Genomic DNA, 23,910 nt, shown 5'->3' with positions numbered 1-23,910 from the left:
AAGGCAGTTATCTGAATTGCTTAGAAGGCTCCATTGTTCCCTCTTCCAAAGGATTTTTCCCCAGAACAGAATGGGTGGTGTGTGCAAAAGCAAGTGAAAGGTGGGGGAAGGGGAAGAGTCTTGCGGATAGAGAGAAACAGAAACACAGTTTTAAGCACAGATATCAATTTTTAAAGTAACTTCCTACCTCCCACTGCAAGTGAGGCGGGATATTTCTGATCTGAAGCTTCCGACTCCTGCAGATAAATTAAAGAAAATAGTTTTTAAAAAAACAGAAAGAAAACATTATTGCAAGATAGACTATACATAGCAGTGTCCACATTTAAGCATCTGTCATACTAAGAGGGGCAAAATCAAATACACAACTCAAACCCAACAGATCACTGGGGGGGAATGTCAGGTCAAAACAATTTGAAGGCCAAAGAGCTGTTACAGAAATACTTGTTACGCATTTGACAGCTGTTACATTTCTTGAAGTCTCCACTTTTCTTGAAGACTATTTCTATTTCAGCTTTAAGGCCTTCAGTATCTAACTCTCTCCGTTATAAATGGGTGTGATAATCCCACATATTTGTACTGGGTTCCCCGCCACACACAATTTTTTTTTTTTTTTTTTTTAATTCACCAAGAAGATACTTCAGGATTCTACATCTCTTCAAGGAAGAGAATACAAATTTGAATAAATCCATTTGCTTTGATATCAAGCTTTTGATTAGCCTAATGACAGACTATATTCTAACATTTATATGGCCAACATTCTCCATCTCTGATAGGGAGGAGGGGGTAAGAATCAGGAAATTCACTGTATTTGCACCCCAAATTTACATCAGTTTTTGCTTATCTAGTAAACAAAACATTCACTTTGAAGTGCTACTGCAAAGCCTGGCAGTGTGCTAGCTGCCTTCACAGCCAAGTCCTTTGTCTCCTCCCTTCCCCCAAAGTGAGAGAACAAATAAATGCCAGAGATGCCACAAAACCCTTGGGATTTACAAGAATGTGTAGATTAACAGAGTTTCAGCTGGGCTCAGGTGGGGCATGCTGGTTGGGTCAGTCTGGCTAGCCTGGGAAGATCTGGGGAAGGGAGAGGGGGACAACACAGAGCGGGCTAGCTTAGAAAGTCTCAACTACATTTTGGTTCACCAAAGCAGCTAAAATAAGTGTCTTGTGTTCAAACACGCAGTTTTACTTAGCATTTTAATACTGACCTCTCACAGAAAAACGCTTCACATTTTAAGGACTTTTTATAACAGAATAGAAGTTTGTTAAACTTATACAGGCCAGTAAACTCCTGCAACAAAACAAGTTTTAGAGATGTTCCCGTCTCGCAATAAAATCGAAAGCTTTCATTTTCCCCCTCAGATCCTTTTAAAATACACTCCTTTCCTTAACACCGCCACCACCCACACAGGACTGCAGTGAGTGTTTCACATCTTGAAATGCTCTTCCCGACAGGCTTTGTTCGGGATGCAGCCGGAGCTTACGGAGCAAAGCCACCTTGCCCAAACTTGTCCTCACGTGGAGGTGTCACCCCCAACACCACAGCAACCATGAGATCAAGCAACAAGCGCGCTTTCTCCAGAAAAGATGAACAGGTCTCGGTTGCGCAGCATTTCTCAGCTGTTTTCACTCCCTCTCAAGCAAGTAAGAGCTGATTTCAGCAGTTGATCATATAAATAGGCGAGGAAGGGAGAACGAAAACTGCACAACCCGGTTTAAGCTTTCATTTCCAATAAAGCAAAGAGAGTCAGGAGTTGCTTCACTGTAATAGGAAGGGGGGAAGTTTTCCTTGAAGTCTGAAAAGATTTCCTTAAACTGTAATCTCAGCTAGCAATACGACTACAAAACAACCACCCTAAAGTAGTGATACACTGCTCTGAAATATCAAAATAATCTCACACAGCAACCTGAAACTTGAAAGTTGGGTCCTAAAGTAGAACATAAAAGGGGATGTTCATTCAATATTAAAAATACTGGGAAATTTTAATGCAGAAAAATCCCAAACCACAAAATTGGCAGCCAATATGCTATTCAATGTGCTTCAAACTGTGTCATGCCATTAGTCTCTCACACTTATAGATTCAAATTAAAATTCATGAGAGTTTCGTAGCAAGGAGTGCCACTCGCAGAAGGATCTGAGCACGCAACAACCCAGCCAGCATACCAACAACAGGTCTCACCCCAGCTCCACGCCAAGTTAAGCAGCAAATGCTCACGCTGAGCAGTGTATATCCACTGGTGAGAAGGAGAGGGGAAAGTCCTTTCCAGATGCACTTACACAAGTTTCACACACACACAACTGCCACCTCACATTTCATTTCAGAAGGAAAACCTACGTATCTTCTCCTTTACTGCCCAGCACCTGAAAGATGGACAAAAAAAAAAGCAATCTCTACATTTACTCAACAATAAAGGACACAACATAAGGTTTGGGGTTTGTTTTCTTTTTCTTCCCACAGGGCTTCGAGGGACTGAAGAGTTTGATGCAATTTAAAACTTTGCCAACCAACATTTGTAGCACAAAAATAACTTCAGTAACCTGAAAGGGAGGAGGAGGAGGAGGAGGAAGGGAGAGGAGCAAGGAAGAAATGCCACCTTAAAATTACCAGTTCCTCTACCACAGTCATAAAGAGCCAGAGGAAATGGCAAGGAAAGTACAAAACGGGTACAGTCCCGCTGTGCACCTCAATTTATGGCAATAGTGAGACACCTATTGTACAAAACTGAAAGGTCACTTCAAAAATACAAGAACAGCTATATGAACCATTTAATTTGAAATTATTTACACCTTCATCAGTTGCTTGGCTGCACTGCAAGTAATTTTAACTTGTTACCCAATGCACAAGTTTCAAGTCTGGTGTTTATTGATGCATGTGAAAATTTTTTTTTTTTTAACATTGTTGCTGTATCACAATTAGCAATAGGAAAAAAAAATTAATAAAGCTTTGCGTGGCCAAGAGAGGAATCTCACAGAACCAGTGTAAGATAAAAGACCTTTGAGACTTCTCCATTTCAGTTACTATCAGCTTCTATAAAAAAAGCCTAAATATATTTCTTAAAATTACCTAAAAATACATGAAGCTTGTAACCCCTTTCCCTCTCTGCCCTTCTCCCCACACAGAAAGGATAGATAGAAGTGACAGAGGTGTTTTTGTGTCCCCAGGACCAGAACGAGCACTGAACTAGCAGCGAGCAGACAGAGACTGAATCCACCACAAACCGCGATAACCTGCGCAGCTCCTGCTCGGAGAGGTCGCTCCTCCCGCTCATCTCCTACGCTTTGGCAGCCCCATACAGCTCCTCGCTGCAGGGCGGCATTAGCGATCTGCAGTCGCCTCTACTGCACGCACATGAGCCCACGGAGAATCAGCTCTCAACTTCCTCAAGAAAAATCCCAATGCAAACGTACAGCAGAGAGTAAGGGACAAAGCTGGGTCTGACAATTTACCGGAGCGGCAACAGCTTCCACAAGGATGGGTTCCGACTTCAGAAAGCATGCTTTTGCACAGGGACAAAACTCTACACAATAGATGGGGAAAGGAAAGAGAAAAATATGGGAGCATCTTCCTGGAAATACCCTCCCAAATCAGACATCATCAGCTCTTTTAGGGTGCTTTCCATCTTCCTCATAACCCTATTTTCTTCAGCAAAGTACAGTATATGCAAAGCTCCTATAGCTATCACATCCCAGGCAGCATAAACCCACAGAGGGTTTTGTTTTATTTTGTTTTGAAATAATCTTAAGTTTTGTTACTTTACAACTACTTGCAGTCATACCAGGTGTGTAAGACAAGAAATAGTCCTTTCAAATTACATGAAGGTATTTTATTACAGTAGTTTCATTTAATCTATATCTCACTTAGTCTTAATAAATCATAGTAAAACATTGCCAGCACCTCTCAATGTGACTCATGAAAGCCTTGTGTATGCACTTTTTCCAGTTTAAGCAGATTTCTTAATTCATTTCTTCCATTCTAAACAGGCATTGCAAATAGATGTCAACTGAAAAAAAATCTGGGCAAATGGTGTTTGTGCTCTATATCATATGAAAGTTTTTGAAAGCTACCTATAGTTCACAGTATGTGAACAGGTATTCCCACTCATTTCTCTTTTTCAAAGACACCCAAAACACCTTCTATCAGATAAGAAGAAAACAGACTTCTCTGGTTTCTGTATAAGGTTAGTCCATAAGCAATTATTTGGCAATAGTTTACTGTTCTTAAGAGGAATTGCACGCATTCTAATTCTTCTTTTCAGGTATTATGCAGGTAACTGGATTCAGTTACTTCAAGCCACTGCTGATGAGCATACATCAACATATTTATTCTGGGAATGTTGAGACATGGAGCCTTGTGTTTGGGGGACATGAATATCTCTGCAACACTGAAAGCAAGTAAAACAAAAAGACATCATTGTGCCTCTTCACAAGGAAAGCAGAGTATTTGTGCTACATGTGTGCGCAGAGACAGAAAGGGCAAAGTACCATAAAGATAGATAATTAAATGGCACTAAAAGCCATCTTAGTGACCTCTGAAGGGGTAATCTCTCATATGTAAATACAGAGAACACATGTGCAGGGACACCCAATGCTCCAGACCCACAAGAACCCTCTACACATATGAAACAGTACTAAACATGTCTTAGGGAAAAGGTGGTGGGAGGAGGGAAGAAGAAAATCCACAATTTCAGCATTCTCTTTCTTTTATATGTACTCTTTCCTTCTCTCTCTGTCCTTCCTATATACATCACCTTTTTTCTTCAACTTATCAAAATCCTCTTGGGTTAAAAAGGTCTCAAAAATTGTCCATTTTTACATCCCTGCGTTACATAAAATCTCACTATAAGCTTTCACTCACTAATACAATCTCACTGTATGCTTTATGTGACATTTAGCAAAGGCAAATCACACAAGACCCGCACGTCCCCTTAAGGGACAATAATTTTAAAAAACAGAAGATAGACAATTATAAAGCAAAGAACAATAAAGTATCATGCTTTTGCTCACGGTCCCGTGGTTTTTTTTATCTCATGGTGTGTATCATAGGTGTGTCAAAATTTGGCTCTTTCAGAAGGGAGCATACACACAAGTATTGAGGCAACTGCACTTCCACACTGTTGTTGTACCCACACTCTTACCAGACCCTTCTCACCATCCTCCCTCCCTCCCCCCAGAGATGTGCTGCCTCTTGCTCCTTAATTCCCATTTCTCAACAATAACGCCACGTAATACTCTCTTATTTCAACAGCCATACGAACTACACACAACATTAATGCCTTAAACCTGCACAGCGCAAACCTACTCTTTTTAAATGAGAGTCTATGGAAAAAGAGTTAAAACATGTTTAAAAGGAGATCAAGTGAACATCGACAATGTCAGTCCATTCAATTGTTTGAACTCAATACCTATGGGATAGAAAGTAAATGGTCTACCTTTTCCACTCTTAGGAACGTGCAAAGACCAAGCGCTTATTCATTTCATCTGTTCTAGGTAGGCACTGCTATACCGGTTACCTGGAAAAAGTCTCGGCACCTCACACCAACAGCACAGATGCAGAGTATGCCAATACCCACCAGCACCGAGTGCTGCTACGCTCCGGCGCTGCCTCCGAGTTCGCGGTCCCCCGGCTCAGACAGCTACACGTGATGCCCCTGCAAACCCACTCACGGAAACAACCCTTTTTCCCCCTGAGCTCCAAAGAGCTGCGTGAAGACAAAAACTGTCATTTCTCAAACTTACTTCACTGACAACACAAACTTAACATAGACAGCTGGAGATGAAATATTTAAAAAAAAAACCACACAACAAAAAACGTTACGGACTGTGGCTAATGCCATACAGTAAGAAACAACTTCTGTACAAAATGTCCTGATATGAACAGCCATAGTAATGAAATTAGCAACTCCTATAGCCAAATGGAAAAGTGCTGGTAATCAACTGAATTTATAGGGAAAGAGGAAGAGGTGTCTTATTGTTTACTCTGCAGCCAGCAAAATAAAAACAGGCAAGAAAAACCCAACACAAAAAGCTACCCACACACACAGAGTTTATGAGTTTCTCCCCCTCAGGTTGCTTCAAGTAGCTGATGCTTGATCACAACATAATTAGGTTGAAGACTTACTCGAGCAGGTGATCAAAAAGTGTGTGTGTGGAGGGGGGGGGGAAGGAGACCAGAAAGCAGGTTTACAGGACAAAATAAAAAATCCTTAACTCTCAATTCATATTAGTGTGGTTGGGGGGAAAAAAGCAGAAGCAGTTTTTTAGTTACAAGGTGAGGGAGGGGGCTTCTCCTTACCATTTTCTTCATGGTAAATGTAGGTAACAATACAGATTAAGCCACTGAAGTAGCTTGTCCTGTAAGAGGGGCTGCAGTCTCTGCCTGCCTCCTGACTTCACACTGAAACTCCATGGGTTTAAGCAATCTTTTCAGTCTTTTTAAGTTGTTCACATTTGATTCCTGAAAGCAGCTAAGACATAGTAATAAATCCATCCAAATAAAGCTTATTGAATGTGCATTCTAAGCCATCTTTTTATATATAGATATATAAAATTATATATATATGTATACACACACAATTACATCTCAATTTGCTTATTCCTAACAAGTAGTTCTGATAAATACAAAAGCAAAAACCTAAAAAAAGGTATACTGAATTTGTTAAAAACCCACTCAGGTTCAGTAAAGTGACAAGCAGAGGTTATTACATTTCTGTTAAAAGGTAATTAATTTCTAGCGTATATTACAAGGCACACTGATGACACTGTTACTGTATTTTATCAAATCAAGCCATTAGTTGTGAACCAGAAAGTTCATCTTGATGCCTTACTTACAGAAGAAAGGAGAATAGTTTCAAATACTGACTTATTAACAAACATCGCCACTTTTTATTTTTACACACTGATCTGGACAGCAGAATATTTGAAGAGGAAATGTTATTGCTCCAAATTCGGACCCAATTCAGCAATTCAAGCAGACAAAGCTTGGCTAAGCCACAGGCAAGCTGCAGCAATACCTCTTTTTGTGTTGCCTCATTATTTAATCCCAGACCTGGATTTAAAAGCACTCTGTACTACCACTCACAATAAGGATTTTCCACAAAATTTAGACAAAGAAATTTTTTTCTCAAAGCTCATGCAAGACATAATGGTTGGCTCCTAACCACACTTTTGCCCTTTCATCTTGCACACAGAACCCACCAAAGCAGCCGCTTTGGAGAGGTGTATTATCTCAGCATTCAAGATGAAAATCTAGCTCTTGGATTACCTCACAGATCCCTCTGTGCTGATGATCAAATTTCCTACCAGTGCCTGTGAAACATTGGATTTGCTTACTACCTTCCACCAGGACGAACGATCAGAAAGCTGTCCATGGGGCCAGAACACCATGCAGCTCCACTCCCTAAAGCCACCAGCCAAATGACCGGGCACAGGGCTGCGCTCTCCTTGCAGGATAAACTCAAATACTCTGAAAGAGACTGGATATTTGTGGACAGGATATGATAGCTAAAGAAGCACAGCCAGAAGATTTGTATTGGCACATCCAAGTTACATCGTACAAAATAGGTAAATCAACCAATGTAAGCCTGACTGTAGTTCTTATGTTTATGTAGATTAGCCGGATAGTAGGCTTTCACCTATTACCATTTGCATCAGGATTTCAGTTTGACAATTCTTCACATCACTAATTAGACTAAAAGCTTATATTCATTATTTGTAAATTCCCTTGAGTGGTCCATAAAGACATTTTAAAAAAGAAAATTCTAAAGATTCTGCCATTACCATATTAATGTTGAATTTCTCATTTTAAAAAACTTTCATTTTCCAGGTGTTGGTAATGAGAAGGCTGTTAAGATTTTTTTTTTTAATTAAAGAATTAAGCACTGCTTTAAATTTAATGGGTAGTTCCAGTATCCTTTAGGAAAATGAGCTTCCATCTACTGTTGTGGCTTCTGACATTTCAGGCCTTTTCTCTTCCCCCATGATGAAACTCTTTGGAGAAACTGAAACTTTTTTTTTTGTTAGGTTGGTTTGGGGTTTTGGGGGTTTGTCTGGGTTTTTTTCCTGTTGGGGGGGGTGTTTTGGGGAGTATTTGGGGGTTTTTTCTAGATGCCACAGTTTCTCTTTCCCTCCTCCTCCTCAGAGCAGGGGTCTGTATTCCTTAAACAATTGTACTACTGAGCCAATTTTGTTGACCAAACATTTTAGAGCTATGGTCACTTGCCACTTATTCTCCCACCCCACCACTGACTTGCAATTAACTGGGATGTGGATAACAGTGAAAACACTCAGGAGGTATATGAAAGACTGAAAATAACATCTTTAAATGCAAAAGTGCTTCTAAACATGCAAAAAAACCTGTCTATTTAAAATCCTAACCAGTATGAACTAGTAATCCCCTAATGACGGGACGCAATACTCATCTTTTATCTTTCTCCTCCCCACCCCTCCTTTCCTTCAGCCACCAAAATAGCTAAAGGATTCTTCTCTCCCTCCACCTGTTTTCCTGGTGCCCACAGGGGCTGCTAGCTGAAGCAGTCAATATTTCCATTATGGACTAACTGCGAAGTTTTACATCAGCTGTAAGAAGCAGCTCTAGACTGAAACTTGCATATGATGTCCCTGCGATACATGGCCAAGCTAAGGGTTGGGGAGCTCTAGATAGGATGAAAAGAAGGATTTTTTTTAAATTTATTTTCAGTGAATTCAGCTCCTTTTAAAGAGCCCAAGGAGGAGAAAGAAATGGTGTAGGATACTTCAGTGTCATTTCTGAAGCAAAAAAGGGTACCAAGACTTGAATAATTAAAAAAGCCAACAAGATACTTTGTTCCACCAAGCAGCTGCTGGATATTACCTCACAGTGCTTTCATTTTGCATGTCTTCCCTACTACCATCACTTACTCCACAGAAGTTTGAACATCAGTTAGAAACTCAATGGAAATAAGTGACGCAGATATCATGTACGATGTAAAAGTTTTGGCAACTTTTTTTGGTACAGGAGGGGTGGCACCAGATTAGATCTTGTCTTAACAATAGCTCAGTGATTCACCCTTCTCAGACTGAAATATCTAAATAAAATCAGCAGCGTTCATAAACAAACTCAGCAGCCACCACGCTGCTGAGACCAACTTGCTCAACCACGAGCCTGTGTTTGCAGACAGCATCAGAAGTGCTTTCCAGATTCCTTACGCCACAGCTATAGATGGGGAGTCTAACCCATTTTGGTGTCTTTAAGGTCAGACTCAAGTGAAACTAAGGTTGTTCACACTCAGTTTAAGTTCACTGTGTGCTCCAGATTAACCATTCAAATTTAGTTCTGGTTTGGGGGGTGGAGGGGGAAGCAAATTAAGGCTTGAAGTAAAATAGCAAGAGTTGCTCCGCTTATACACTTGTAGCATGTAATTGCAAGGACTCTGTTACATTGGCTCAGAGAGCAGGGAGCCTCTATTTGCTACTTTTTTGCTATTAAATATCTGATTTAAACCTTCCAGGTTGAGGGCAAGCTACTTCGGAGCTTAAAATGAGAGAGGTGTTAGGGTAGTTCAGGGACCCATCCCCACGCATACCTCCCCGCTGCCTCCCTGTTTCACCCCACGCACAGACTTTTTAAAGAAAAGCCTGTTTGCTGCCTCTCAGGCTACTTTACAAGAAGTGACACAAATTAATGTCCAATTCCTAAAATTATCACAGTAAACAAAGATTCCTGTGAGGTCTGGGAAATGGAAATACACTGAAACACTCGTGCTGCTGAAAGCACCATCTAATTTCAAAAAGCTTACATGCTATAACTAGAATAAATGAAAAACCTTGCTTAGTTGGATTTTAAGCATATATGTAAACTTCACCTAACAGACAGGCTCGCTAGCATTTTCAAGTCTCTTCCATGATATAAAAGGATATTAACAAAGGCCAACTACTTCATTCAGGCAACCGTCTATATAATAATATCTAAAAATATGAATAAAGTCCTAGTGCTTAAAAGAACAAAATAAACTAAAAGCAGAGTTAAGAGAGTAAATCAACACTTTCAAATGTACAGCCACACATTTCAGGCCCTTTCCAATGTTTAAAGCCACTCAAAGAACGTAGCGCATGTGCGTGTGTACATGCACGCATGGCTTTCAGTCTGCATCCATTCTGGCCGAAACTTCCATTTTTATTAATTTTTCATAAATACATATATTACTCAACTTTGCAAGAGGACAACTTTATACTGACATGGTAATTGAGCATTTAAGAGATATACTATGCTCATCATCTGATGTTCCAGCAAAGCCTAACAAAGACCTGCAGTTAGCCTGTTCACGTGGCGAAGGCTTTTTTTAAAATTTAATAAAAAAAAAAAAGAATCTATTTCCTCATTACTACTTTCCACCCTTCAATCTCAAGACAAACCAAGAAAAGTTTAAAAAGCACTGGCAAGACAAATAGCTTCTTTTAAATCTTCTAGACCACACTAACAGGAATAGATTAATACTTCACCAGTTTTACAACAGAAGAAATGTCAAATTTACCGTACATTTCCTATTATTTTTGCTTTAAAATAAATAAGCTCTTCCATCTCAAAGGATTCAGTACAATAAACCTTATTCACACAAGCGAAAAATTTAAAAAAAAAAAACAGAAACTTTTAAGGTATAAACTGATGCACACAATAGCTAAGACATCACACAAATAACAATTCTCACTTTGATGCTCCAGTAATTATTTTGCTAGTACACTTTGTTGAACTAATTGAATACCAACAAGAAGAAATAGCACTCAAATGCTGGCCCTTACTAATGGCAATTCCACACAGCCTTAAACTGATTAAGTGACCTAAAGCAGATGAGATATAACACCTGTACCGGAGGAGTGCTAGAACATGTGGGTTTTGCACTGTCACCACCAAATATTTTTCCTTCCTTTCTCTTGCCCTGTCAAAACCCAAAAGTCATAGAAAGTGACAACTCTGCTGTTTGGCTTTGTCATTTTTATGCTGAATGTCACCAGATGCAGAATTAAAAGAAAAAGCACCATTGCTTTTTCTATACTTAAATTACTTGCAAAGAGAAACAAATTAGGCTTACAGTTTTCAGACAATATTGTCATTTCTTTTAAGTAATTTTCTCTGAAGAGTTCTCCCCAAAAAGTGAAATCCTATTCAATTACACAAAAATTGCGTGGACAGAACAGCAACAAATAAAATTATTTCATAGCTGTACTTAGAGCAAGAAGTTACATGTTATTTAGAATAACTGTGTACTCTCCCCTCAAAAAAATTTATTTCCTTGAAGTACAGAATGCACCATCTTTCAGTTGGGATGTAGAGCTAAATGATATACACACTTTGCATAATATACACACAATATTTTCTACGTTAAGTTTTGATCTAAAGATGGGTTACTGGAAAAAAAGTAACTTTGATTAACATGTTTTAAAAAGTTAAACTTATGAAGTAATAACAACCATGCAAAGTTTTCTATTGTCTACAAAGCTTATTTCTCCTTTTTTATAGGGCAATAATTTTGGTCAGGGTACGTACATCTACACTAGTAAATCCACATTCACAGTAAATATTTTGTACTGACACAGTTAAAGCATCACAGCTTGTGCATAAAGTAGTTCACAATTTTTTATATTTACTCAATAGAAATAGTTAGTTATCTTTCATTAAACTTCATTTTTAAGAATTACCAAAACAATCTTCTGTGCTTTTGTCATAGCAGCTTTGATTAGTGCACACAGGCTTATATGGTATAATATAGGAAAGCAATCCCTGAGCTTTCATACCAGGCCTTGATGAAAGCCTTGGAGTATCATTTCGTCCTGTTCAAGTGGAAAAGTCAACAATTAAAATTCAGGTGTTCACAAATTTTAAGTTTTGCAACATTTCAATTTTACAGTTTCTTTCAAAGGCAAGTTATATAGAAGTGATTTTTCAACATAAGAGATGTAAGTGTATTTTCTTTAGTAACCTTTATGGTTAATATTTAATAATTTCCCCTGCTTTCGTAATACTGTAAAAAAATGCCATGACTTTAAGAAGTGGCATATAAAGCAATTATAGGATAGCCACTACCACCTTTTAAATAATTCCATTATTTTTCATTTCCTTTTTCACAGAAAATATAGAATATAGTGCATGTTTTGAGGATGAAGATCACAGCAAGCACTGACTTTTTCACTGTCACTATAGATTTAAATACACTGTTATCATCAGAGAACAAAAAATAGAGTTTACATTTCTGCACTGAAAACCGCACTCTTTACATAGGGTAGCATTTAACATTTACACTATTTTAGTTCACTGTGTATTAAACTGAGCAAAATTGTAAATTTGGATCAGTTAGTTTCAAAGCAGAGAAAAGGCCTATATCGTGCTACAGCTAACCAATTAATTTGTAAGTATGATTTACAAGTTAAACACCATTACAAGTTACTAAATGCAAATAAACTTGATGTTAGTTTTCAAATGCATAGCGTTTTGCTAGATATTCAAATTAAGATTAGGAACAAAGTTCATATGAGTTATGATCATTTTTACCAAGTTTAATAAATTATTTAGCAGTTAATTACTTCAAATTTAGTTTGTATACAGATGTGCAAACTTACTATCACACCAAGACAGTAATTACTATCTTTTTACAGTCATACAGTACTCATTTGTTAACAGGGATACCTAAATTAGGTGGTACCTGCCCCCACTAGTAGATCAAGTTGCATTTACCTGAGAGCATAGCTTAGCATAGTTGTAATAGGCCTTTCAAATGTTTGAAATTCAACTGTTCCATCTGCATATAGATACACCCAACAATTGAGGATTTAAGAAGAACATTTTAAAGAAATAAAGAGCAGAAGAAAGCTAAAAATACCTAATTACAAAAAAAAAAAATCAGCATAAGGAAGACTATGATGTTATAAGATAAATATTCAACCACAGAAAGAAATCGTCCTTCTTTAGGAGTAACTGATCATTTTCTGCTAACACTACTCTCTGTATGTCTTCTTCACTCATCTCCCCCACCATCATCCCCCTCAAAAATTCAGCTCATTTCAAACGATGCTGGCACCAGCTTCGTGCCTAGTGCTGGACTACACAATAAGAGACAACTACCAGTAACAACCAGAACTGGAGCTACCAAAAGCCTCAAAACAAAGCAATTGCTTGCTCCCTCCCTCTCCTCCCCCAAACCTCAAAGACATGCTTTAATAGTTTGTAACCACATGCACGTTATCCACAGAGTGCAAGGAAAGTTCACAGAGCTGGATGTTAGAGGGAAAAGAAACAGGTCGGGGCACCTGCTCAGCCCCCCCGAACCAGGCAAAGCTCTCCTCATCTAGCCCAAGTCTCATCAGGTAGGACATGCACCACAGCCGTCTCCAGAAAACTATCACTGCTCAAATGCAGTTTCTTCCTCGGGAACTTGCAGGGCTTCATCGTGGTGAAATATGACTAAGTTTTGGACAGACTTTTCCATGCCTTGCCTTTTTTTCCTCTTTTTTCTTTTTTAAAGGGTACCACCCAAAATGATACACCCAGTGACACAAATCAGAACTACGTCAAAGAGCGGCTTTCTGGAATATAAAACTACATGTGATTTCCACCAACACTCTATAGCTAAAAAGTTAAGATAGCTTGAACTTTCAATTCAAAAGCCATTTTGAAGAGCTGCAGTACAAAACACAGCACTGCTATACAGCAGGAGACTGACGTAACCACACGTGCGATGCTGGATCTGTACTGCCGTTCATGCATTCAGAAGTAGCATTTTCATGTTAAGATGCTGAACTTAATCCAACATATGCAAAACCAGTAACAGTCGTTGTAAGTGAACTGTGTGGACCAGGTGATGTGAGCGAAAAGGCCAGGAAGAAAAGCAATGTGCATAAGCTTATTATTTGCCACAGCGGCAGGCAAAAGCCAACCACAGCAAGCGAATGCAATTTTGTGATTTTACTGAAGCTAGTCAAACACAAAGGTAACGCAACCTTTAACTCAATCTAAAAAGCTTGAAGGGCTCTATGAATTATAATTACAAATATTCTAAATCTTTTCCCAAGATTACTTTCAAGGAGTGATGCGTAACATCCACTCCGTATGGGTTAAGCACACGCTACATACCTGAAAGGATGATTTTGCTTATGGTTTGAGTTTAATTGAACAACTATCATCAAGCCCAGTTGTACAAAGGGTGTGTACTCCACAACTTCAGGTAAAAGTTTACAGTTCTATGTTAAATGCAGAATTTTGAGTATATTTACATGCCAACAGTCACTTCTTGTTTAAGAGAGCAGCCAGGGTAGAAGAGGGGGTAGGAATCACATTATTTATAAAAATGCCCTCTCGACTGCGTGACAGAAAAAATGAAAACTTCTAAATAGAGGTATATAACTCACTCTTAGCAAACACATTGTTAATGCGAACAGAATAAGCAGCAACCCAAAACAAGTTACCAAATTAGAACGGGACCTCACCATTTGCTATTAGGACTCAGACCATCACTGAGAACCAAACTTAGTATTTCATAAATAAATGGTCACCTGCTTTTTGACTATCATAACTTAATGTGGGGTGGTTTTTTGGGTTGGGTTGTTTGTTTTGGGTTTGGTTGGGTTTTGGGTTTTTTTTTTTGGGGGGGGTGTTTAAGAACAATAGTTTAATAGAATAAGCATTCTGGTGCATCTTTGAATGAACCAGCATTAGCATTACAAGAACAATTTTACACTGCTGCTACTGGGCATCAGCATTAAACTCTGAAAAGAAATTTAATGACGAGTACACAATATTTTTAAAAATATCTTTGCTTTGACTTTAAGACCATTTCTGATTTATTTTGTACAGGTTATTAGAATCAACTTAAATACCTGTGCTGTACCCCAGGACCCTCCAGTTTCTTCATTAAGTGTTAGTAAATCTACAGACCACATGTTAAACTACACGCTTACTATCTCTTAGTACATATTTGAAATTGAAAGAGAATCTGAATTTGTATACAGTTTTAAACACCTAGCATCCCTGAAAGTTGCACATTTCTTAAGGGTATCCTACATTAAAAATTTCTATGCAGGTGCAAAGTTCATACAATCAGGTAACAAACAAGTAATAAGACATTCCAGCAACTTCTGTTAGGGTCAAAAGGAGTACCTCCTGGTTAGCAACAGCAGGTTTCAGCTCTCTGTCACCAAGTTACAGTGCTGCCCACCACCACCACGAACTTGCTTAAATAACCGAACTTTATTAACACAAAGCTCACCGTATAAGAACCCTTCTTCTTGATTAGCACCAGCACCCACTGTGATCAATACCACTAAGGGACACTTCGTATTGAATCCCTCTCACTTGACCCTGGCAAATAGCTCCCTCTGTACATGAGGGTGCTGGTTTTCCACAAAGAAAGATGTGGTTCATTCAGGGATCCAGCTCCCTTGGTAGGAAAGACCCGTGTGCTCGTTGCAGTGCAGCAATACACGTCTGTAACAGACCAAGGCCTCGATGGCGGGGGGAACTTGTGTATGCTATTATACAATCAGCGAACTCATCTGAAAAATTATTTCAAAATTAGTAACAATACTCCAAGACTAGACAAATTTTAATTATTTTTTTCCCTAACCATTACCTGCTTAAGGTTGCTACAAAACTTTCACTGGAAAGTAATTTAAAGCATTTTTATCAGAATTTTAACTTACATCAGGAAAAAGACAAGACATGGTTTACATTATAAGTGTAGTTTATTATCTTGGATTAAACTACTACCTAAATTCCTCAGACATCCTACAGATTATGTTTTTCAAGTACTGTCCTAAAGAGACATTGTTTTGAAATTTTTACTCTAGATGTAGGAGGAAAAGTTGAACTATTCTTCCACGATAACCAGGAAGCCGCCATCACACAGAGAATCTCCCCTACGTGTATAAACCAAATAATACACTCTACCACTGAAAATAAATTTCTGGATGATCTGTTCTGTAACTGTTTTAAAACTGCTGTTTTTTTTAAAAAAAACACTTGTATCTTTTGCCTTTGCTAGACGGTATGTGTATTTTCTCTGTCAAAGCTGGGGCAGTTTTGCAAACTCTGTTTCCCAAGAGCCTCCCCGCAGCACACTGAGGACTTCCTCCAAGGGCAGGGGAGAAGGGGCAGAGAGCACGCAGGATCAGGCCCCAGGATGAAAGCTGCGTGGAGAAACTGCATAGTACCACTCACTCGAGGGTTTTGGGGTTTTTTCCCCCCTCCTTCTCGTAGCTAGCCCTCCTGCCCTGCTTATTCCTAGAAAATTAGAGTCCCGCCTTGATCCATGCATGCTAGATATTTAACAGATAATTCCAAATCCAAACACAACAAGCTGTTTAATTCATCCCTAATCACTATTTAACACTATTTATTCCTGAAGTTTCAGGAAAATAAGTAATTGTGAACCCAAGTAATAGCATAAGATTTATTCCCCCCCCCAGCAGAAATTTTTGTTCACACAGACTAGATTTCCCTCTAACTGGCATTTTGATTTCTGCACTACAATATTTAAGGCTCCATTAAGGTGAAGCGAGCTCCATTTTTGAGGGAAAACCTACAGGACCTGTACATTTAACATTTAAAAATAAAATCAATTTACCAAAACAATAAAGGTATTTTCACAAAGGGGAAAAACGTATTAGACACATGGTGTAGACTACATATTTTAAAATAACGTTCCTAAAGTTCAGCTGAGCATGAAAGTTAATCTTTCAAAAGTGAACATTCGGCTCCAGTTGTGTTCAAGTGTACTAGTACTAGCAAAAAAAAAAACCTTACTATTTTTATAAATTCTCCAGATATTTTTAGCTGGTCTCTTCTTAAACTGCAAACTATTTTATGGTAATATAATCTTTTAAAATGCATGTGTGTATATATACACACACAGACATATACATACACATTCTCTTTGAAACACTTTTCTGTGTTATTTCTCACCCAGCAGACTACAGTCACAAAATTATCAAGATACCAAAAAAATTAAAATGGAGTAAGGCCCTTCCCAGCTGAAGATCTTTCATTTCAAGACAGTTTTGTTTCAATACTTAGTCCCACATCCAAGAAGAGTCAGATCCCTCTTTGACTCAGTTATCTGTGCTCTTATCCAAATTTTAACTTGATTAAAAATACAGAATGCCTCATTTTACCTGTTAGAGGCAGTTTTCCGTCCAGACTTGCAAAAGGACAGTTTTAGTTGATGCTGATTCCACTGCACCATGAAGAGGCAGGCAATAGGGGAGGCACACTGCTGCTAAGGTTACATTACACAGGAGACAACTTTTATACTACAGGTTTCTCTTGTGCCGGCTGCCGTGATAATACACTTCAGCAAAATAACAAATTAATATTATAATTGAATATATTTTTTCCATTTCAAAATTTCAATGCACTTGCAGGGAAAAAAAACTGGAAAACACCACCTTTTCTGGCCCCACTCTTTTATTGCCATTACATGTACGGTATTTTAACATCTACCCTAATACTGACCCTAGTAACACACTTTATTTGCCAAGTATCCAAATACAAACATCACGATTTTCTTCTTGGTTAAATGTATGCACATTTCAACACACACTCAGAAACCAATATTGCAGATCTGGAAAGAAGCAAAAACAGGAGAGAATACCATAATATAATTTTTTGTTAATTACCTGAAACGTGCCCAAACACACAGGAGCTCTTGCTCCCATACAGAAACTTTTCAAAGCCAAATTACTTATTCCAGGTGATGAGAAGGAATAACTATCACTGAAGTACCCACATGGATAAACATGCCCAGAGAGGCTGGGTAGCACTGGTAAGCACTGGGCTTACTGATCTCCCCAGCACACCCCAAACCCAGATACCTGGGGAGATTTTGGATGGCACGTTCAACAATATTTTCTTTATTTGGACAGCAAACTTAAGACTCACACAGCAAAGATGCAGGATGGAAAGGCACACAAGTGCATACACTTGACATGCCCAGAAAAAAAAAAGATAAGGACACAAGCCTCAGACTAAAACTATAAAATAACACACAAGTATTTCTGGTGACAATGTCACATTTCTAGACAAAATAAGGAAGAGTTATGGTTTTATCTTAGCTTTCAACAGTAATTAGCATATAACTCAACATATAATACTATACTCTGCATCATTCAAGATAAAGAATGGACTGACATGCAGTAAACATTTTGCGTATGAAAACAAAATGAGAGAACACACATTAAGAATCGTATTGAAGCACTCTGGAGCTACAAAAAGCACCTCAATATTGCCAAGTGCATCAACTCTGTTCAAAGTTTTCCACCTATGCCTCTATAAAACATGAAGTCATCCTCCTTACTTAGATTTTACAGCATTTAATTTTTGTACCCATTCTCCATCTATTTACTGATTCTGAATAATCAGATTCCAATAGTAAATTTGACTCTCAAATTACAAGAAAAAAATCCCACATTAATATTGCCCTGTGCCTGCCTCACTGGGCTTGCGTAGGGATGAAATCACCAGAGAAGAGTCTTTAACTGTGCTCCATGGCTCTATGTGTTTGTTACCAAAATCCCAGGAGGATAAAATCCTAAAAGCTAAGATGTCATTAAGGAGAGGAACAGGTTTAAGGAGCAAAAAATCTTTTTTGTGAGGTTCCCTGAAGGGCTAGCCCTGTCCGTGGTTAAGTATTAGATGTATCTGAATTCCGCCTGGGTCCCTCTCTCATGGCCGTTATGGGAAGTTTCACATTTTCTGGTAGGTAGGCAAATCCCAGGCCATTTAAGAACTTTTCAGGTCAAAACTAAGCATTTGAAGTCCACCCAGAAGCCATAAAAGGACTCCAGCACTGTAGAGTCCTATGCTCTGCACTTAAAAGAGCAACTGAAATGAACACAGCCCCATTTTACAAAAATACCACCTTCAAGGTCTCAAAAATGTGAAAAATGCTATTACCCCATGCTTGAGGGGAAAAAAAAAAAAGGGAGAAATAAAAAAATTTTAAACATTTCCTGATTATATTTTGCTACCCTTGAATTACACTTCCAAAATGTTATTTTTTATTCCACCCCTTCAAAATTCACCGTATCTACGCACAATTTAAGGTCCACTACAAGTATGTTCTCGGGGTACCTTCTATAAAGGGAAGGTAGGAAAAAGAGAGCAGGACCAACCTTTCAGGACATGCATTTAGAGCTGTTTCGTATACTACAGCTTATTTTTAAAAGCTGCAACAAGAAGGAATTTTTTTTTTTTAATGATCAAACAGTATGAGGAGTTATAAAAATTAAACTTCCGATAACATAACAGTTAACATGTTAGTGAAGAATTATCTGTTCTTGCCATAATGCCTCGTTGTCTATATCACCACAATTATCCAGATTTGTTTCCACTCTAATTGTAAGTTTTCAAAGATTTAAAAAAGAAAAAAATTAATTTCCCCTTCACATCTGCAAAAATAAATGTGGAAGCAGAGAATAAATACCCAAAACCACTGTGCAAAGTTTTGGCCCTTCACTCTCAAAAACATTCTGGTTGGACCCAGGCACAGTCCTCCACCTCTTTCCGCAGAAAAGAGCACGAATACGGCTAATAAATGACATTTTCTATCATGTCTTCTTACATTCAGCATGTTTCTCCCTGCTCGATATTTACAGAAGCAAAACTAAAAATCAATGCCACTAAATTATTTTTTTTAATAACTGTGACCCATTGTAGCCACCATACATACTTTAGCCTCGCGAAGCCGTTTCCCACCGCCTTGCACGCACAAGATACAAACCCTCATTATACTGAAAATTAGCAACACAATCCAATGCCCATCCAACAGCGTAACACTCGCCCCTGGAACAGAGATGGTTGCATGAGGGGTTTTGGGCCTGTTTTCCTCAAATCAGCCTTCAGATACTTCAGCATTAGAGGTGAAGCACAGCTGGCAGGTCATTGCGCTCCCTGTAGCACAGCTTGTTACGGGGCAGCATTACCTACAAGGTGCACCTTCACTACCCTCTTCTCCAGCTCCTCTCCCAAACAAACCCCCCAGAAGAGACGTAGTGAATTTATTTTCCCAACAAAGAGCCCTCGAGGCAGGGAGGGGGAAATAATTAACCTTCTAATTGGAAAAACACCTCATCATTACCACAATTGAGGTGTTGTGAGCATTTTAGGCACCTGAAGGCCCCAGGAGCAGGCATGGTGGACCAGGTCTGGGTGGGAAGCCCACCTAGAGGTGGGAGCCAGGGCCAGGACGCTGCGCCAGACACATCCCCAGGTGCCCAGAGTTAGCACCTGCCCTCCCCCCTCATCACGCACAAGTGACATCAGGGCCATTTGAATAATCAGATTGCAGCATACATCACCTTGCGAGATACCAGCTGCTCTTGGCTTGCAGCAAGGTAGTACCCAAAGCCTTGCGCCACAAGTTTCAGGGGCACGGGCGCACGTACACTATACACTGCCACCATCCTCCTCCTGCATTGCTGCTTTGCGAGAAGAAAACCCATCTAAGTAGCGATCGTGACTAACAGTGCCCTGCCTTACCTGGCAGAGCGTGACTAGCAGTCAGAATTATTACAATGCCTTCTCCAACTTTTGCATAAAGTGACCTAAACCTTTAAATATTGCAATAGCCTTCCTCCACACCGAGGGGTCTGAATGCAGAAACGCTGCATTCCTTTGGCATTCCCTTGTGATTTCAGTAGTAAGTCAGGAATCTACTCCGAGCTTATTAAATACTTTGCACCTCCCCCAAAATAATTCTCCACCCTTCCAAGGAAACCTTGACCAGCCCTCCTCTTTAAACCGCAGCATATCCCCTTGTCTGTTTTTAAATGCTTCCAGGAGGGAGGGGAGGGAGAAAGCCACACACTGGGCTCTCTCCTTCCTTCCACAGCAGGTAGGAAGGTAATTTTGCAAACCTGGGTGTGCCCACTTCAAATCAGAAGATCCAGCAAGGGCTGGAATGCAGTGACTACTGGGCCCAAGAATTTCACCCTGAATAACAAGCCAGGCACACTCCACTGTCTTCTGGATTCAGCTCAACTTTATGGCAACCCTAGCTGACACCACCTCTTGACCTTCCTTTATGTGACAAGGATATGGATTACCAAACCCTTACCCTTTCCTCCCATGCACCTCAGCCGCCTCTGGAGAAAGATACCCACAAACTACCTTTGCGAGTGATAATATACGCACACTGCTAAAAAAAATTAAAAATCATATTTAAGGAGGTTGTAAAGAGGGGAGCTAGGACTCTCCATGAAGCAGCCTCACAGCAGCAGAGGTCAATATAGTGTATTGAATAATTTCAGTGCACCACAAAACAACTTTTGCTCTTATGAAGTAGTCATTTGACCAAACTATTAATCGTACACTCATGCTGAAAGACAGGCTTGACACATCCACTTTTTTTTTTTTAAATGGCGTCACTGCTCTAACCGTATCTCACACACTGAAGCGCACAAGGCTCTGGAAAGCGTTCCCTGGCCTTGCAGCATGCAAACACACTGGGTGGGCCTGGTGAGCAACACACACACACCCCCGGCTGCATCCAACACCTTTCCCCTTGTGTAAAAAGATACAAAGACTTCAAATAAGTTATTTTGAAAGCACCTTAATAACCAGTTTCACCAAAATACTCAACATTTGAAAACTGTGTTTTTACACGTATCTAGCAACTCTAAATATACGCCCAGTAAGCAATGTTTAGAGACATTGAAAAAATCTCCAACTTTTTGACACCCCCCCCAAAAAAGAAAAGTATTAGGCATCTATAAAAGGAACAAGAGGGTCACTTTTACATATGGAGGCCACTGAATGAATTTTAAGTGGCTTTCTATATTTGATTTTGGGAGAGGGGGAGCGGAAACAAAGGGGAAGGAAGTGCAGTTATGAGAAATGCAATTTAATTTTCTGTTAAACAGCAGTATAAATCTGAACTGTATCTGATACATTCCAACATTATATTGCACGATCAAACAGTGTTTTAACAAATAAGGGCTTTTACATTTGCAATTTTTTCAATATTATGCCTATATGTAGGCAACGCATGCCTAGAAAAGTGCTTAAGTTCAGTGCAGAATCCTTTTCAACAAGTTACAGACAGATGCATGTTTCTGATAATTGCTAATTCACAGACAAATATGAAGACATGCTACCCAATATGAAGAACTGACTTTTACACCAATTCAGCTGACAGCTGAAAGAACAGGAAAATACTTTTAGACACATTGAACAGTGATAAAAAAAAAGTGATAAAAAAAGTTGAGGGGGCCACCAGCGATTTTAAATTTACCTTTATATGAGTGAAATGAATTTGTTTTCAACAGCATAAATAGAATACTACTTATGCAAGCTTAAGATTAATAAGCATGATAATAAAATTATTTATTACAGAGACTAATAGGAAATGATCAATTCTTACGTCCCCTGGAATTTTCTCCTTAAATCTAAAAATATATTCCATCTACAACAGTATTTTTATATACACAAAAGATCTGAAATATAGGCTACTGTAAATCAAAGCCATATACCTTGCATAATAAATGAGAAAGAACATATACAGCATATTAATTTCCAATTAAAAGTATCAAATAAATATAACCATAAAGATTAGCATGCTATGAATTGGTCCAGAGAGGGGTTCCCCCCTGCCTTAACTAGAGCAAAAATCCTCCACAGTTTCTCAAGCAAAGCTTTCCTCTAATACTAAATAGCGATTAAACTCCTAATTCTCAAAATACCAAGATACAATGCCCATCAAGACAGCTAATTCACCTTTTCAAATCAACTATTTTAAAAAGACTGCACTTTTAAAAATAACCCTGGAATAGTAGAAGCCCCTTTTTACAAAGTTATACAGACAGACATACTTCCCAGATTGAATAATGGAGTACAGGAACAAGCACGTGGAAAGTTTGATCTATTTTGCTTTTACTCTCTAGTGCACGCCAGGTTTTCTATAATCTAAATATTTGTGAAAGAAGCAGGCTGAATTGCTATAGGCAGTACAAAAATACTACCCTGCTTTATTGCAAGTATTGCTTCTTTACATGAGGCCCAACAAAATTACTACCTTGCAAAAATTAAACATACGTTTAGAAATTAAGGATGCATAAATCCTGTCCTTATTGGGAAGAAGTCATTCTCCTGCTGCTTCTATAGACCAGCTCAAAATAGCGATGAAGAATCCTCTCAAATAGAGATGAGACTTCTACTACGTGCCCATAAAATGCTGCAGACTCCAACATGGCAGGATCAAAAAAATATGTATACCAGTATATTTACAAGATGCTTTTTGTTGCTGGAGCAAAGCTCATCTGCTTGCCCGTTACACAGTTCACAACACCCCATTTCATTTCCTGCTAACACCCAGATTTTAACTCTTCTCACAGAACTTTAAATTTTAAAATCTTCACAATCATTTGCCATCAGGCCATAACAACTTGCTTCTCCCACAAAAAGGCTTTTTTTTTTTTTCTTTTAAATAAATTAAATACTACCACTGTTGCCTGGACAAGACACTACATTAGAAATACATGGGGTGATTCTAGAAAACCTCTAGGACAGCAGAGTGCACGCCTGTGGGTTTAAGAAAGCGGTCCATTTATCTACAAGGAAGAGAAACACAAACCTAAGCATTTTTCAAATTGCTTCTCACTGGGTAACTGAGGGCAAGGTGGGGGGGAAATAAAAATAAATTACCTTTGTCTTTTAGGGACTGAATGTTCAACTTCTATGAGTTTCCCATGCAGCTCCACTTTACCTGCAGAGATAAACAGAAAGGGGAAAATATTCGAGCGCGGCTGTGCGTCCCCCCGCGTCCCCGTCTCCCGGAGTGGGTTTGCAGGGGTGTAAAGCAGGGAACGGGAGCGCAACACGTTAGCCCATTCATCGGCAACCCGGGCACCGGCGGAGCGGGGACCCGGCACCCGGGAAGGCGACACAGCCCGGCGCC

At 39.1% G+C, this 23,910-nt stretch overlaps 1 protein-coding gene across 4 annotated transcripts in view; it reads right to left on the bottom strand.

Annotated features, from left to right (window-relative positions):
- Window positions 1-23,910, bottom strand: part of IGF2BP3 (insulin like growth factor 2 mRNA binding protein 3) — a 118,493-nt gene that overhangs the window by 93,469 nt on the left and 1,114 nt on the right. For all 4 annotated transcript variants that reach the window (XM_019472784.1, XM_019472783.1, XM_009282047.2 and 1 more), the window contains exons 2-3: window positions 23,658-23,718; window positions 188-236 (exon numbers count right to left, since the gene is read on the bottom strand). In XM_019472784.1, the coding sequence (XP_019328329.1) occupies window positions 188-236; window positions 23,658-23,718 (110 nt within the window). The remainder of the gene's footprint in view (window positions 1-187; window positions 237-23,657; window positions 23,719-23,910) is intronic.

Source organism: Aptenodytes forsteri, unplaced genomic scaffold (genome assembly GCF_000699145.1).
Source record: "Aptenodytes forsteri isolate BGI_AS27 unplaced genomic scaffold, ASM69914v1 Scaffold164, whole genome shotgun sequence".
NCBI lineage: Eukaryota > Metazoa > Chordata > Aves > Sphenisciformes > Spheniscidae > Aptenodytes > Aptenodytes forsteri.
The sequence above is the reverse complement of the archived record's forward strand: the minus strand, read 5'-3'. Positions and strand labels throughout refer to the sequence as shown.